This window comes from Grammomys surdaster, unplaced genomic scaffold (genome assembly GCF_004785775.1).
Source record: "Grammomys surdaster isolate TR1022 unplaced genomic scaffold, NIH_TR_1.0 191, whole genome shotgun sequence".
Taxonomy (NCBI): Eukaryota; Metazoa; Chordata; class Mammalia; order Rodentia; family Muridae; genus Grammomys; species Grammomys surdaster.
In genome coordinates this window covers 7,277,401-7,296,028 of record NW_021604636.1, presented here as the reverse complement: position 1 = coordinate 7,296,028, position 18,628 = coordinate 7,277,401, and the positions used below count along the sequence as shown (strand labels likewise).

General features: G+C 38.5%; 1 protein-coding gene across 9 annotated transcripts in view; it reads right to left on the bottom strand.

Annotated features, from left to right (window-relative positions):
* Window positions 1–18,628, bottom strand: part of Baz2b (bromodomain adjacent to zinc finger domain 2B) — a 304,725-nt gene that overhangs the window by 63,266 nt on the left and 222,831 nt on the right. For all 9 annotated transcript variants that reach the window (XM_028769276.1, XM_028769275.1, XM_028769278.1 and 6 more), the window contains 4 exons: window positions 14,171–14,335; window positions 13,209–13,402; window positions 5,991–6,191; window positions 5,390–5,785 (listed from right to left, as the gene is read on the bottom strand). In XM_028769276.1, the coding sequence (XP_028625109.1) occupies window positions 5,390–5,785; window positions 5,991–6,191; window positions 13,209–13,402; window positions 14,171–14,335 (956 nt within the window). The remainder of the gene's footprint in view (window positions 1–5,389; window positions 5,786–5,990; window positions 6,192–13,208; window positions 13,403–14,170; window positions 14,336–18,628) is intronic.

Below are 18,628 nucleotides of genomic sequence, written 5' to 3'. Positions count from 1 at the left end.
ACAAACTCTTCTCATCTTCCTGGGTACAAGGCACACATGCAGTAAAAACATCCATTCACATATAATAAGAAAATAAGTCTGGTCCCTGGCCCTCAAATAGGCAGACTAACTCTGTGATATAACAGATAAATAATTTGGTAGCAAAACCTACTCAGATACATTATCATAAGTTAGCTATGGAGGACCACGAGACTCAAGATGAGGTTGTTACTTTATACAGGGTATTCCCAAAACTCATCTCCACACAACCTAAAAGGGGGGAATTCTGCCCCTAGACCAAGCAGAGAGGGGCCACCCAGAACCCCCTCTGACAGGCGATCTGAATTCAAGCTTAGGCTGCGAGGCTAAGCACTGCAAGGGAATATAAATAAAAGAGAAAAATATCTATCTGGGTTCCCTGAGGGACAAGCCTGACTGTATAGGGATTGACGTCAAAAGTATCCCCTCTCCAGGAAAAAGACATCGGGATGGGTATGGCCCTCATGCCTCACTGGACAATGACAGGGGGACTGGAGCCATTACAAGGTCCCCTTCAAATACTGGAGGTCAGGCCTCTATCCCCGCCTTTGCAAGATTTGAATTGTCACAACCCGTCTATACTTAGAGAAGGGAGGAGATGTCAGGGGCAGCCCTGCTTATACACTGAAGGCCTAAAATCAGCCATAGGCCTAAAATCAGCAATAGGCCTGTCATACATGTATACTAACACCAAGTCTTGCGTCTCAGTGGAAAAACATTGAAACAGATGGCTATAAGCTAATGTAAACAGGCAGCTTTTGTGGAAATTTACAAGCCTGAGTAGTCATAGGCCTTGTAAATAGGTAGCCTTGGCTGACAATACCAACTTAGATAAGGACAAGCGAGTCATAGGCAGAGTCATAGTGACTTGTCCCCTGAACCTTCACCCAGCCGATACCCTGTTCTTAAAGATATCTGTATTCCCCCTGAACACCCACACTCCAGTGTCATTCCCTTCCCCACATCCTGCCTTTCTGTGTTTATAACCCCTGTGTGAATGAATTACGATTTGAGAAAAAATAAATTATTAAAAAATAAATAAATAAATAAATAAAATGATATAAAAGCAAAAAGAAAAAAAGAAAAGAAGTATCTTTGAAAAGGAACTACTTGATAATAAAAAACATGTAGATTTTACTGTTATGAGTGAGATAATATATAATGATTTAGAATTATTAAAATATATTTTGTTAATTTGTTTTGTTTTCCAAGACAGAGTTTCCCAGTGTAGCCCTGGCTGTCCTGTTGGCCAGGCTGGCCTCAAACTATGGAAAACCACCTGCTTCTACCTCCCGAGGACTGGGATTAAAGGCATGTGCCACCACTGCCTGGTTTACTTTTGTAACTTTCTAAAATAGAGAGTATGGAAAGATAACCCAGTGGTTAAGAGCATTTATTGCTCTTGCAGAAGACAATGGGTCAGTTCCTAGAACCTATATGGTAGCTCTTAACCACCCATAATTCCAGTTCTGGGGGATCTGGCCCCCTCTTCAAATGCCCTTAGGTATCAAATAAACATGCTGTACATTCTAGCTCAATACAGCCAAAACAGGAATACAGAGAAAAATTACATTACTCAAATAATTCTTTGTAAACAAATGCTACTACAGTCATACGAAAAGCAAACCACCAGGAAAGTGTTAGTTGTTTACTCAATATGTCCCTTTGGTGTATATGATTCTCAGATAAAATACCTTTATAAATCTAAGATGCAATTTTATGACAGAAAACTCCAATGTGTTGCATCTCTTAGAATGTAGCTGGCATATAATAACCCTTTTACTAATATATAATTCCTTCTAATATTGGGCCACATGGTTCAGTGAAAGAAAATCATACACTGTGCATTTGTACTTTAATTTTCAGCAACTGTCCCTTGTTATAATTCTAAAGACTCTCATACCATGAGTTTATTCCCACAGGTTAACAGGAATAAACAAAGATTATTGCATTTATCTCAAAGCTGTCAGTTAATCTTGAGAGTATACATGATGTTAGGACAAGGCCTAAAAACAGCCTCTACAGTTGCTGTTTTAGACCATCCACCACACACATGTCATATCGGGAGAGACGGACTGAGGTGTCGTCCTACACTGTCCTTTGCCTTAAGTTTCAGCAAATGCAAAATATTCTCCAGATCAGACTTGCTTAGGTCTATCAAATTCTACTCCATGTCTATATACATTAAATTTATACTTATTAATTTAAATTACATGTTCCCAATGTAAGCACTGAAGGAATCAATGATAAAAAAATAAGTCAGAAGTTCATAGACTAAGGAAAATGCCAAAGAATTAATAGCAGGTAGCATGGAACAAAAGAGACTGTTGTAAAAAAAATAAGCAAAATTCAGTATGTTATAAAGTATTCTATATTGCTCTTGCTCTCTTGTTCTCTTACTCTCTTGCCTCCCTCTCCTCCATTCCCTTCCTCCTCTCTCCACGTGGTCGTGGCCAGCCTCCACTTCTCTCCGCTCTTCTCTTCTTTCTCCCGCTATCTTCTCCCGTTTCTCTTCCCACCTTTGCCCTCTGCCCTGAATAAACCCCCTTCCCTTTGGGAAAAAATAAATAAATAAAGTATTCTATAAAGTATTGACAAAATGGTTCGTAACACTAAATAAGGTATGTGGATAACATCATTTAGAGCTGAATCTAATACAAATCTAGTCACACGGCTGGAGAGGTGATGAAGAAATGCTCAGTGGTTAGGAACACTTACTGCTCTTGCAGAAAATGCAGATTTGGTTCACAGCATCCACATGTAGCTTACAACCATATGTAACTCCAGTTCCAGGGGATTAGATCCCTATTCAAGCACTAGACATGCATAGACGCACATGTGCATAGCACACATAAATACACACAAGACATTCATACATAAAGGAAAAAGTGTCTGTTCCCCAAACTACTTGCAATTAATTATTATCATTTCAGTAACTTATGTAGACTCTTAGAATGGTCTTTATAGAGTAAAACCATACATTTTAAATTAAAATGCTTGTTTTAAACCCCTTCAACTCTGAACTTTCATTTGATACATCAATAGCAAGTGACTTTAACCTGGGTCTTAGAGGTTTTTTTTTTTTTACATGATTTAGTATAGAAATAGGGCTGTATGTGTAATGATCCAAGCTTTTATTAAGAGAATATATAACTTATTTAAAAAATAGCTGTTCAGTAACCATATAATTAATCAGTTTATTTTTCTATGTGGTATGCATGTATATGTACACCCTTGGGCATTACTGTATTACAGAGGCCAGGAAAGGGCACCGAGTGAGGTCCTCAATTGTTTTATACTTGATTCCTTTGGGACTGCATCCCTTGTTGAACCTGGAGCTAGGCTAGCAACTGGCAGGCTCAAGCAATCCTCCAGTCTCCACTCCCCACAGTGGCAGGGCTAAGTACTGGCACGAATGGACCAGGTCTGGCTTTTTATGTAGGTGCCGAGAATGCAAACTTGGTTGTTTTGATTGCACAGAAAGTGGTTGTTCCCACAGAGACATCTGCTCAGAAGGGAATTATTTTATAGGATTACTTATAGCAACATTTAGGAAACCAAAAGCAAGTACTTATTTGGACTAAAAGTAAGTCATAAGATAGCTCTGTGAATTCATTTATCTGAAAGTGAAATAATACCTTAATAAAAGTTTAAAGCCAGATAGTGTAATTCTTAACTTAATTAGCTTGCTGCTAGGAAGGAAATTGTGTGGTGTTGATAATACTTGCTATGTTTAAGGAATACATTATGAGTTATATCTGGATCACTGGTCATTTTTAGATTGGTGGCTACTGCATCTGGCTATACATCTCAATAATCAAGGAAGCTTTTAAAAAGCCACACACTGTAGTTCTATCACAACAGATTCTGGTTTAATTTCTTTCACAAAATATTTTTCTTAAACTTTCCCAGATGATCTAATGCATAATTTGGCTTCAGAACCTCAAAATTTATTCAGATCATTTGTTTCTTTGATCTAGTTCATAACATCATCAGAATAAAGACATCAGGTAAAGACATAGTAAAAATTTATTTTCTTTCTTTTTCTCCCTCCCTCCCTCCCTCCCTCCCTCCCTCCCTCCCTCCCTCCCTCCTTCCTTCCTTTCTTTCTTTTTTGGAAAAGAAAATACAGCTTGTTATATTGTTAAAAATGAGGATGCAGGGCTAGCGATATGGCTTAGCAGCTAAAGGAGCCGGCCGCCATGCCTGCCAACCCGACTTTGATTCACTAGTTCCCACATGTTTTAGGACTTATGCATACATATACTTGGACACACATCCACACACGCAATCAACAAAGATGTAAACAAAGAGATAAGAAAGAAATAAAGATTCTAGTACCATTTAGCCATCATTTGGATTCTAACTATATCACAAATGAGCAACGTGGTCCTGTGAGAGCTGCTATAAAGAACCGAATTATTAAATTAATCGAGTTATACAAGATTAATTCTATAAATCTCAAGTTCATCACTTGTAAATGGAGCTAATAGCATTAGTAACACTAATATATGATGTACTATGGTAAATGCAGGTTGGCACTTAAAGATATCAATAGCTGGGGTTGCAGAGAAGGCTCGGTGGCTAAGGTGGCTTGCTCTGCAAACATGAGGACCTGAGTTCAAATCTCCAGAAGCCACTTAAAAGGTTGGATACTATAAGGTCAAAAGGTCACTTCTGGTAGGGCAGGAAGAAAGACCTGGGGATCACTGGGCTAGCTGGCTGCCAACCTGGTTCTAGGCTCTATCTCAAATGAATGAAGTGGAGCTTGACAGAGTGGCATGTCTGACATCTCCCTCTGGCCTCTGTACTCATGCACAGACAGAATCACCTGCATACCAAGCACACACACCGCAGACATGAAAATTAAAACTAAAACCAATAGAAATACACTACCATACTAATGGCAAAATGGACTTTTTCCTTTTTACAAAAGATTTTTACATTTAACAATCTGTAAATTCTAAGAGGAAAAGAAAATTGTGTTAAGAGTTAATTCCTTCAACATAGAATGTAGTATTAGTAAAATAGAGAGGTATTAATTTTAAACAAAATAACTATAAAACATGCCTTCTTCAACCATAATATACTCTTGCTGTCAATACAGAAAAGCATGGGGGTGGAAGCAGGATGACACAGTAGCATTTCAGAAGCACAGGAGACAGGTATGTAATTGAGGTAAGTATGGGAGCATGTAGGGGACTGAACTCGGGTCTCTAGCACTGAGCTACATCCACAGTATAGCCCTTTTCTCCTCTCCTCAAGCCCAGTGCCATGCTCCATGTTTGAGCATGTGCTACACTGATCTGTATACCTTAGCCCCACTTGTCTTCTAGCAGCAAAATTCTGGGGTACGTGATATTTAGCTTACCCGTTTGGATCGCAATTCACTGGTCAAAGAACTAGATTCTTCAGAGGTATTTTTATTCCCTGCTTTAAGTACATCAGGAGAAGGAACTACGAGTTTCCTGTAAGTTTCCTTTTTGGCTTGATTTACCAAAGACAAAGGTTTCACATTGGACACCAATCCCGTCGACTGTATTACACTGGTGTGTTTGGTCACAGACTCCTCCTTTGCCTGAGAGCTTTGGAAAATAAATGGAAGCTGCTGTGACAGAACCTGAGGCTGCTTCTGCTGGGACTGGAATGATGGGTGCGTCTGGGACTCAGACACAGGAGGTAATGGCTGGTGTGTTCTTCGTTCCTGGGCTTTTTCAGTTGCTTTCTGTCCATCTGTTTTTGGGTCTGAAATACCATGTAATAGCACCTGGAAATAAATTTAAAATACTTGAGAAAATTCTGCTAATCACTAATGACAGAGACATGACACAAAGCTCCCTAAAACACAACCAAATACCCTTAAAGGAAGGCAGTGTTCTGTCTGGAAGGACTGAAGGGGAAGACCGGGTGCGGAGTAGGGAGGAGGTCCCTGACTGCACTAGTCATGAGCTCTGCATGCGTTCGAAACCTACCTGGTTGTTGCTTTTGTGTTGTGCTTCAGTCTCTGAGTCAGAATCATCATCTTCACTCTCCTCAATACTTTGATCTTCTTCCTCTTCCTCTTCCAGATCATCTGAATCACTGCTGCTAATGCCTTCACTTGAAGTGTCCGACGATGTGCCTGAGTCACTATCACTGTTGCTAGAACTTTCCATAGCCTTTTTCCTTGGTTTCTAGAGAAAGAGTCATTATTTGTCAAGATTATTCTTTAAAAATAAATTCAGGCTTCAGTAGAAGGCATGCTCTTTTAGTTTTCAAATGATACCTTCAATATTAAAACACCATTTACCAAAGAGAAAGCATATGTCATAAGGGTTACTATAAGCTAACTTATCTAACAGGACATCATCAACATAAAGTGTAAGTCTTGACATGGCTAGTCACTGAATGTATTTGCCATGTTAATCTGTTTAGAAAAAATTCATTTAAAAAATGTTATGAGGTGGAGAGTTTTGTAACCTGAAAAAAATCCCCTATACCATTCTATTTAAAACTATATCAAATAATTCTATTATGGTACTTAATGTATAAATTGTATTCTTATACATAAGGCATAAAATATGGCTTTAACAGTAGACATTGTCACATGTAGAACAGTTAAAATGTAAATATTGTACATATGTAGAGTTAGTTACCTCACAGCTATGCTTCAAAAGTGCAACATTCAAAACTGCAGTTCACAAACTAACGACAGAGATTTGATATAAAGAAAGCAGACAAACCTTGACCTAAGACGAGCCACACTGCCTTTCAGGCAGCTACTACAACTGTGCCACAGTGAATCTTTGCCTACGTGACACTCAGTCTAATATGGAGAGAGGAGGGGAAGAGATTCTTAGTATAAAAGCAAACAATAGCATCTAGTTCTGAGTGACAGCCAGAAGACAAGGCAGACAGCAAAAGATTTATGGAGTGGTAGTGAGGAATAGAAGCCTTTATAAAAATATTTCATATCAACTCAGTACTTGGGAGGCAGAGGCAGGAGGATATCTATCAGTTTCAGACTATCCTAGTCTACATAGTGAATCCAGGCCAGTCAGGGCTTCATAGTGAAAATTGTCTTAAGGGGGAAAAATTCACATAGGGAGAAAGAAAAACTATTTCAAAATAGTCAAGGCTTTATTGGAAAAAATTATTGAAAGCTGATAGAAAGGAATAATGTAGTTCATATGAAAAAGAAGGATTTTGTTTAAGAAACAGTCAGAAGAGGTCGATGCCTGTAGTGAAACAGTGTCTTCCATGCTTATGACATGTACAAGACTTCCTGAGGTGCAAGCCAGCCAAAGCTCTAGAAATGATGGGGAAGGTGTGCCTGTAGTTTCAGGGCTACCTGAGAAGCTGCTGGTGACTGATGGCCATGGGGAGAAGCAAAGCCACGTTTAGGGATGTGGGCAGTGAGGGGCTACTCACGCTCCAACAGGTGATCATACGCTCATGTACGTACAGGCAACATGAAATGGACTTGTGGGTAACGAGGAAGAAGGGAGAAAGGGGAAGAGGGAAAGGAGCACATATGGGGAGGAGTGCATACAAGTCCACATCAACAAGCACATGGAGTTGGAAAGGGAATGTGGGAGAGACTGTAGCAGGGAGGAATGGAGAAGACAGACTGGATCCCAACACAGTATAGGAGGAGTGTATGAATATTAAATATTGAATAAAAAGGAGTGAATACTGTGTAAAAACATAACCATGAGAAGAACTATAATAAACATAACCATGAGATGAACTATAGAAAGTTAACTAATGATCCTACAAGCCAACTGATAGGAGGACAGAGGAAGGAATGTTGAAAAGATACAGCAACATGATGATGTACAATTTGTAGCCAACCCTACCATTCAGCAGCATTTACTGACAAAGAGGGAAATAGTGAAGAAAATAATAAATTACAAGTTTCAGTCCTCACATAAACACAGATTTCATGACCTCTAGGACTGGGGGACAAAAGACAGAAATATTCTTCTATAACTGAAAGCGGAACAGAAGCTGCAGTTTTGCCTTCCATAGACACAGCCTCCAACAGGGGACTAAGCACCTCATCACATTCTCTGTGGCCTCTGCCTCATCCTCTCTGGGGCGATGAAAAACTGAATCTAAGTGGTGTGAGAATAGCAAGGTGAGAAAGACAAGGTAGAGGCCAAAGGGAAAGAACACTGCTAATGTTAAATCTACCATTTGGCAAAGGATCAACTGAGTTGAAGCCAGTATCTGTTATGGGCGTCTAAGCACAGCCAGCAAGCTATGCATCTGAGCTGAAATGACCACTTCTGGTTTAATAGGGGCTAGAAAGCAAGTGAGTTCAGCATCAACTCTAATCTGGCAGAGAATTTCATTTCAACTCTCACACTACATGTACACAATTTTATTTTTAAAGATAACAAGGGAATGGGGACTATACATCCTTCATGTATATTTGTAGTGGTGAATGAAGGTCCTCAAGCTTAAGGGTAGATAAGAGTCCATTCACGAAAAAGGAGGGAGATCACCATTCATGAACAGCCAATGTGATTCCAGTAAGCTGGTCACTGCATAGCATGGATTGACAGTGTAGGAACGATGACAAACCCCATCCCCCACCTCCTGGAAGCTCAAAGACAAGAACTAGAGTGGCACTCCAGGAAGGGTGGAAGTAGGTTTGGATAAAATTTCATTTCCACAGCAGCCAGGAATGTGATGTGTGCTTTATTTGCAAACAAATTAGGTAATGTCGATTTACTTTCAGAAATACTGCTTTAAAATCATCCTGAGTTCATAAAAATGATAAAAGGAGAGATGACTAATTTTATTCCATCTGATCTCAGAATTTCTTAGAACTCTCGTGAATGTTCATTTATCACTGTATATATTTTTTTTCAGTAACTAAACAAAGACATGTTCGAGACTACTGTCTGCTAAATATAGGTGCTGAATCTTTAGGGATTCCGGATATGAGAAAATTTGCTAGTGAGAACAGAAGACATGAACCAACGTACGACTGTTGTGAGTGTAAAGAGCATTTATAAAACGGGGCACTTACTAAAGCACGCGCTAGAGGGAAAGGCAAGGAATCGTTGCTGTCATCAGGTACCTTGTGAGCAGAGGCCCAGGGGAGGACAGGCACCCTTATGCAAATGTAAGATGGAACACTGCAGGACAGGAAGAACAGCCATGGAGAAAGCCACTAACTGAAAATGTGTTGCACATATTCAGAAGAGAAAGTCAGCTAGACCAGTTACAGAACAGTGAACTAGGAAAGAGCGCCAGGAGATAAGGAAGGGTGGGCCAGGAGACCTCTGCTCAGAGAGCTCTTGATAAGAGAAAAGGGCAAGTCCATTTACCCTGAGAGCAGTAGATACTGCTTGAAGGAGTGACAACATAGGACGGCCACAGAAAATCTGCCCTTTCAATTTAAACATCTGAGCATTTTTAAGTCCACTGCTCAGGACTATTAAGTACACTGAGTCTGGCACACAATTATCAGACTACACGTTCAGAACCCTTTTCATCTCGTGACACAGAAACACTAAACCCATTAAACACAAACTCCTTGTCAAGGGCTAAACTGATAACCCACATAGTGGAAAGAGGGGAACGCGTCTCCAGAGTGTGCTCTGATGGCCACATGTGTTGTGAATTAAGCCCAAGCATGCTCGCGTGTGTGCGTGAATCTGTCTTAGAAAGAATCAAAGTTTTTTAGCTATCATGGATAATTAACCTAGAGGTTTATATATTTGAGTCTTTATTCAAATATTTGAGGCAGGCACCCACAAATGGAATGGCTGGATCATAGTATAATTCTATAATCCATGCTTACATTTTTGGGGGTCACTGCACACTTTGTCCATAGCAGCCCTGTCATTTTATATTTCCTAACATTTTTAAAAGACAGTATTTGCTACACAGGACAGAAATGTATATAACCCCAAAAGAAGAATACATGCAACCTTAAATAATTTTCAAGCAGGCTATATGTCTATAAACTCCAGTCAGAACTACATGTGGTCTCACCATCCAGGCAAACTACATGAGGAGGCCTAAGATCAGCGTCACGCCCTCAAGGATGGACATAAAAAATATCTCAAGAAATTTCATTCAGACTGTACATGAAAAGAGTTAATGAAGCAATTTTTATAAAGCTTTGAATCTTGAAAATAATGAGTAAAAACACAGGATTTTATGTTCACTTTAATTAAGCAATGTTACCATAATACATGTTGGCACATGTATTACTCAAAAGTATTTAAAATTATATGAAATCATACATTTTACATTATGATTAAATTCTAAAATTAAGTTTTATTGAGTTGTTTACATGTACCAATATGGTGCCTCAGATCTGTCTGTACAGTTGGCAAGAGAGGAGTGTCTGTAGTTAACTTTCAATATGGGCTCCTCATCATCATCAATATGATAAGAGGATTTAGTGAGGAGTGCTAATTCTGTTTAAGAACATCAGTGCAGATTCCTCACTAAGAAAAGAAAGTTAGGGCTCTTTCACATTCACACCCTACAAGGTTTTTGTGCAATGCCTTGAACCTGGAGGACACTTTATGTTTCACATTTAACTACTTGCATGAGGTCAGATAGCACAGTTTAAAAGTATAGACAAATGGCTTTTAGAAATACAATGCAGCCAGGCCTTTAATCCCAGCAGAGGCAGGCAGATTTCTGAGTTCAAGTCCAGCCTGGCCTACAGAGTGAGTTCCAGGACAGCCAGGGCTATACAGAGAAAACCTGTCTCAAAAAACAAAAGAATGAAAGAATGGAAAAAAGAAAGAAAGAAGGAAGGAAGGAAAGAAAAGAAAGAGAGAGAGAAAGACAGACAATATAGACAGATCTCCAATGACACAATGTAGAAGATCTGCGTCACACAGCATGGAAGGTAAGAGTAGGCAGTGTGTTCCTAGGTGTGTGACATGCAGAGAAGCCAGCGAGAGCTCAGAAACGGGCTCTTGTTGCCTATACTGCTGGGATTACCCTTAGAAACGATCCTAAGGGAGACCTACGAGCAGCTGGAGTAGCAGGTGGGGAGAGCACCCGAGAGAACAGAGACTCTTCCATCAACTTTGCTCAAGTATTCAGTGATGTTTGAAGCAGAATGAAAAATGTTTGTCTGGGGCCCTGGAAAGGACTATTGAGATACTCAGTAAGCTTTTTAGAGACACCAGATGACCTTTCCCAAGCTTTTATGGTGGCATACTATATTCTGGGAAATATCTATTTACTGCTGAGAAAACAGAGATCAAGGAAAGAGAAAAAGGTAAAATGTAGCTGAAGGTGTCCTGGATAAACAAAACTTGGAACTTGGGATGTCAGGGTTTCCCTTGCTTTATGTAAATAAGGAAGTCAAAAGCTTGAAATGATTAGAATCTGCATGAATTTACCATATGAGCAAATTATACATTAACTGTACATCTGAAACCAATTCTATAGCAAAAAGGATCCAGTCAGAAGGAAGGATCTGTGTTAGCAATCTGAACAAAAAAGGGTAACAAAGAATTTTCAAGTAGTCGGGCTGGGCCAATATACACCAGTGACTTCAGCATGGAGGAGGTGATGCAGGAGAAGCTTAAGTTCCAGGCCAGTGTGGTCTACAAAGAAACACCCTGTCTCAAAACAAAACAAACAAACAGAGCTCTAAGAATTATTGCCTTGTAAAAGATGTTAGATGAAAACAATAAACAGCAGCCCTCTAAATAATTCAGAGATAGCAGACATGGCCGTTTTTCTGTAGGATTAAGGAGAGCTTCTTTACCATGATCTCCATCCACCTAAGGCTAAGCTTCCGAAATGCTGAAAAGGAGCTGCTCTTGCCCTGTATCTTACAGGCCACGGCCCGGGCACACAGGAAACACTGTCTACTACAGTACCAGGGAAACTAGACTGAGATCCTTTTAGCTAGGGTATCAAAAAAATTATCTAGAAAGTACTCATTAATTTCTCAGCAAAACTTGCTTATAAACTGTAGTGATGTCAATGAAATACACTAGATTGTGTACACAATTTCAATTCCCTGAACACCACTACCTATATCTGGATACCACCAGTCAAGAGGCCCTCAGTCGGCAAGGAAGTAAACCACTGACAAGATGACTGAAAAGAAACACTAAATTTAATGCTGGGCAGATGACTTAGTAGTTAAGAGCAGAGGTTTCTCTTCCAGAACACTCAAGTTCAATTCTCAGGATCCACAAGGCAGCTCACAATGGTCTGTAACTCAGTCCTGGGACTCCCTTTTCTTGCCTCCATGGGTACTACACACATGTAGACAAACTTGAAGGCAAAAAACACCCATCATTCATATACATAGAGTTTAAAGAGAAACAGACAGAGAGAGAAAGAGAAAGAAATACTAAATGAGGAGCAAAAATCCCTCCTCGTATAGAAACACTGACCCTAGTCTCTTGGGTCTTTGCTATTGCTCTATTTCTCCGGTAGCCTGGAATTTGCTATGTAGATCAGTCTGGCCTATAACTTAGCCTGGTTCTCCAGGGATCCTGATCCAAGACCAGGACCCTCTCTTAAGAAGGCCTAATCTTACACTAAAAAGCAAAGCATGAAACAATGCAGTTAGTGCTCAGAGACAAACCTGCATACAGAGACAGAACCAGCTCAGTGTTGAAACTGTTCAATCTGTATAATCGGTGTACAGGAGTAATTGGTCTATTGAGATTATATGAAATTTCCCACAACAGAAGCTTTCTTAGCTTTGTTTTTCCTAAACTTTAGACTCCAGAGTTAACATGTTTGCCTTCAAATTCTGACTCAGCCACTTATGGGGTAGTTATTTTAGTGCTATTTTCCAATGCGTACTACCACTCACCAAATGCACAGGGAAAATTGAAATCGATATGTACAGCAATTAGAATAGAGCTGGCATCTAGCATGTCTCCATAAAGTTCCACTGGAGCTAAAGCCTAGTTCTGTGGCACAATGCAAAGAAGCAAAAAGCTTGACCCATAACTGTTACTACTAATTATATTATCTGTACAGGTCCTCTGGGTTTTTTTGTTTTTTTTTCAATGCAAAAAGCAAGAGGAATTTTAATGATCCAATGCATTTGGTCCTCTGGGTTTTAACTGGCCAAGACATCTATTCAAACGTCATCACTACACTATAAAAAATATACATTTCTGGTAGCTTGACTTTTAAAATATTTCCCTTATATACTGATCCACTTTGTACTTGTTCTTCAGGAAACAGCTTACCTTATCTTTGATTTTGTCGGCTCTGGCATCCACAGGCTGGCTTTTGTTTTGTTCCTGATGACATTTTAGGTTTCCTCCACCTGAGCTTGTGCTTTGATTCTGTCCCATGGAACTTGAAGCAGGAGTGGATAGTACAGATGTATTGACACCAAGTACAGATGCTGCACTGTTTCCATTGACTGACCCATTTATACCTTGAAAAGAAACAGGTTTATACATTGGGACAGCATTCGGCTAAAACTAGGAGTAGAGGATGTACTGTTGTGTATGTATAACTGTGAGTGAAAAAAGACAGACACTAAAAGTCAAATATTACTCCTCTACACAAAAGATTCATGATGCACACTGTAGAGACACGGTACACACTAATCCTTACTATGGGGAGATAAAATTTTAGAGTATGTTGGAGAGTGGCCAATATGCAACACTATGAACACATTATATTCAACTGAATTATTCACTAACATTAAACTGAGTGAATATCACAGATGTTAAATGACCATCTTTAGAAAACAATGTAAGCATTGTCCTTTTAGAAACAGTATGAATAAGCAATGAGATAGCTAAAACACTGCAACTTGTAAATACTCTTGTAACCATACTGAGGGACTACAGAGATGCTGATCATTTAAGAGAAAAACAGAGTAGTAGGGTAGTGATTTGGATAAGCTAAACTTGAGAACCAGCATCCTATTCTGAGTTTTGTGTCAGAAATAATGACACACAGAGGAAAGAGCTGTAGGACTGCATTTAGACCCCAGTGTATAAGCAGTATTTCCTAATGCAAGTATTTAACCTTGGTTGCAAAATCAGGAGACTTATAATATGAAATTGTTATAAAGATCAAGAAAAATGATATAGAAACATCTAGCACAAGGCTGGAAAAATGTTCTTAAAACCAAACTGCTGCAGAGAGGTGTGGGGACAGTTTTCCAGTCCTTCACTTGCACCGATGTGAGTACCTTTCTCAAGACCATTTCGACTACTCTTCCCAGAAGTCCTTGAATGAAATGACGCATCGTGATTCTGGGTTGGAGGAGCAAACAATGGTGGAATTCCCAGTAATGGTGGAAAGAAGGGCGCTCCTGCCCGAGAGTGACCATCTGTGGTTCGCCACCACTCGGCACCTCAAAACCAAGAAGAGCAACAGGAAGAACTGAGTGAACCTCGTAATCTATACAGTGACTATTTGTTGCATTTTATTCCAGAAACAATGTTTCAAGTTTCTTCTGAGACACAACTGCTCAAATCACATAGCTCTGAGCATCTTTTCACTGTAAAACTGTAATTTGAATTTGTATAATCCTCTCCCTTAGTACTAGGCCATGATTCAAGAATCTTCCCTTAACTGTTTTCTAGATTCAAGCCAAAAAGTATGTTTTTCACAGTGTAAAAAAAAAAAAAAGCTAAAAACTTAGAATATAAAAAGAACCATTTAACTTCATAACCTATAGATAGCATCTATTTACTAAATTAATAAGGAAAGGAAAAGTATTAAGTCTGTATTCATCTAAGAATTTAGATTTGAAGCTCACATCTATGGCCTCTTGAGATTTTCCTCCAGTCATATACAATATCAATCTGGCTTTGACAAATCAGGGGGGAGGGGGAAATTAATATTATCAGATAAGTCTAGCACATCTCAAATGTATTTATAAATGAAGTAATTCTGTAGCCAAACAAATACAAACATATAGAAATAAAGTTCTCAAAGAATACTTCCAAAACACATAGTTTTTAATTAAAAATTTAGTCATATGAAGCTTCTAGCCTGAAAATTTATAAAGACAGCTTGAATTTCCCTTTATTTCTCATGAATTACAAATGATAGTGATTTTTTTTAAGGCATACAAAATAACCAAACCGAAAAAAATCATGGAATGAAATTCAGATATTCAAACAGTAGTTCTTCATTAAAACTCTTAAGGGGGGGAAAGTCAATTTTTATAAAATGCATTTTTCAAGAAAGATTAGATTTTTTTTAAAAGACATCTGGACCAGGCAGTGGTAGCACAGAACTTTAATCTCAGAGGCAAGCAGATCTCCATGATACTAGCCTGGTCTGGAGAATGAGTTCTGGGACAGCCAGGGTTATGTAGAGAAACCCTGTCTCAAAAAGAAAGGGGGGGGTGTATTTGGTAATCATCCAAATAACAGTCCTGTATTGCCTCATACCACATCCTGAAAACAATCTTCAACTGGCTAACCTGCTAAATTTCAAAGTTAGTTCTCTTCCATACAAGTCTCCTAAACAATATGGCATTATTTCTTTGACTGGAACAGACACAAGAACATAGAAGCAAACACCCACATAGTATCAGGAGATTGTACTATAAGATCTTTAAAAAGTTCTAGGAACGTGTCTTCATTATGTAAGGGTGAAACACTCACGGTCACTGCCATTCCCAGAGGTGTCAAGAACAGTGTAAGCAAAACACTGCAAAAGCCATTGCTGCAAATGCAGTCATTTAGTGAACGGTACTCTGAAAGCCGGGGACTTGAACCACAACACTGTGTGAAAACTCCTGTCACTCAATCACTGTCTAGATGCATTTAGATGGGTAAAGGGAGGGGCATAGGTTTGAAACTTAGTTTCCCCTTAGTTGATAAAAACTGACTCGGGCAATAATGTATTGCTTATACCTCTAACCAATGTTTTAAGGCTGGACATAAAGAACTGGTTAAAAACTAAGTAGTCAGAGCACAAGATTCAAATGTGATAGGTGTAATGAAACTCAGAAAAACATTACAATGTACCTCGGAATGTCAATAGTAAGTAGGCACACAGCAGGCGTTAGAGAAAAATAATAGGGAAGCTGTTTGCAGTGAGAGAACAGCTCAGAAACAAGCACACATGATCAGTTAGAGAAAATAAAGAAAAGGACCATTTTTGATGATAAATGTCTGATATTATTTCAAATGAAATTACAACTTTTCAGTGAAAAGTTTACCCAGATTTCAAATTGAAGAAAATAAGAAATAATTTTAGTCACAAAATAATTTACATACCAAATGGAAGATATTAAACAAAAGTAACATAAGTAGGTGCAAGGAAAACTTCTAAGCAAATTCAAAATCCCAAGAAATGCTGCAGCAGCCAGAGTGATCATTTCCAGGAAGGAATGCTAACATTTTAGACTGTACACCGAATCTCAATTTGATTCTGCAGTGCTTTGATGTCTCTGAAGCTTTGTTTGTTGGCACCACGGCTTCATTATTTAGCCCAAGCTGGCATTAAACTTGTGTGATCTTCTGCCTTCAAGTTTACACTCACCTACCTGCATACCTAGCTCTGAGATGGCAGAACTTTTAAAATTTCTCATATGTGGAAAAGCCTGATACAACCCAAAACTTTGCAGATTATAGTCTTAGAATGTAAACACAAAGATTTTTAAATGAAGTTTATAAAATACTATTTCAATATATGATAAAAATTAGATTATAGTAACATCCAATATATAAGTTTACATTCTTTGAAATGAAAAATACCTTAGATGTATATAAACTTCATTAAAAAACTAAACCTCACTTAAAATTGCTAATAGTATCTTCATGTGACTTCCTCGTATTTATGGGGAGACTTTTTTCCTAAAGTGTCCATTTGGTTACTCTTCTGAATTATAATTTACATATTTAAGTTATTACATCAAAGTGTAATTTAGAAGTGGGTTCTCTAAAATCAACCGTAACCTTAGCCCATTTTGCAAAGAAGTGCATACACATATGCATATTTTTCCACTAATGCTTCTGCTTTATAGTGATCTATGCTTCAGTAACTCATAAAATAGAGTGCTGGCATGTTCCTCCAGAACATTACTGGTAAATAAGGGAACACCTTATGTAAATAAGGGAACACCTTATGTAGGTTCAAGAAGTATGTTGCTTCTTTATGTCAGATGTTCTTAAATACTTTTCATTTATTTGTTGTATGTGTGCATGTACACATTCACTCACATGTATGTGCATGCACAGGTCAGAGGGCAACCAGAGGGAGTAGGTCATCTCCTTGTACCACATGGGGCCCGTGACTTGAACTCAGGTCAAAAGGCTTGGCAGCAAGCTTTCCCACTGAGCTGTCTTGCTGGCCCTAGGTTGGTTTTTATATTTTAGAAGTACCATCGCATACAAGTTATTTTTTAATACTTATTTGATCATCTTTTCAATATTTGCTATTAATACAGTATTTAAAATATAGTTTAGAACTAACACAAGATAATAACAGTACTGAAGATATCAGTAACTCCTTAATTACTGTTAGCTATTTAGATTTTATTTCAAGATCTTTGATTTCAGGAGGTGGCTGTTGATACTGAATAATCATGTTAAAAACAGAACAAGCACGGTATGGTGGTGCTCAAGAGGCAGAAGAGAAGGCAGGCAGATCTCTGTAAATTTGAAGCCAGCCTGGCCTAGATAGAAGAGTTCCAGGGTCTACAAAGTGAGAAAAATTTTAGGTCCTATTAATATACTAAGGAAATTATTAAGATTTGGTTAAGTATTAACCAAAGTATATTTTTCAAATGAAATTACAACTTTTCAGTGAAAAGTTTCCTCAGATTTCAAATTGAGGAAAAGAAGAAATTTCCTCAATTTCTTACTCTGGTTAAAACTCTGTCCACGCACAAAACTTTTCCACTATTCCCTCTTCAAGACAATGAAATTAAAAAAATAATGTGACTCAAGAGATAATACTTGAAATCCACAAGTAACCACTTCTATATTTTTGCTATACTTTCAAAAGATGCTTGCGTTCTTTTTAAAGAAGCAGTAGATACTGTGTCAGCCATTGTAGCAGGCAGAAAAAAATAGTGAGCCAGACATTCTGGACTAATTATGTGTGCCAGACATTGTAGACAGCTATAGACACACTTGTCTCTCCCAGTCTTCAGGCAGCCCTAGAAAGCAGGCAATGTTTCAAGTTTACAGGTTCAACAACCCAAGGCTGAGAGGTCAGAGATTTGTCCAAGGCCAGATTTAAATCCAAGTCAATTTCTAAGTGGAATTAAGCTCTAGCAATTTAAATGGTGTCCCAATAAAACAAAGTTCCTTACTGAAAGGTAACATTAATCATTGCATAAGACAGTTAAGTCAGGAAAATATTTGTGAGTTCAGCTACTGTGTGTCCAGTCTTCAGAATAAACCCATCTCACTCTGGCCCTGGCCATGCACAGGAGCCAACTGCCTAGCTGCCATGGAAATGTATTCCAAATATACTTTGGAAACAGTTTTCAAATGGGAAAAAGTACAGAAAATAAAGATCGAGCCTCAACTTCCTAACAAAGTAAAGAAACATAAAAGGTTCAGACTGTAAGGTACTTCTTCCCAGCACTGGGTGTCTAGCCCAGGAACTCATATATGCTATGCAAGAATTCTACCACAGAGAACATTGCCAAGTCAAGTTAAGTGCTTGATTTAACACT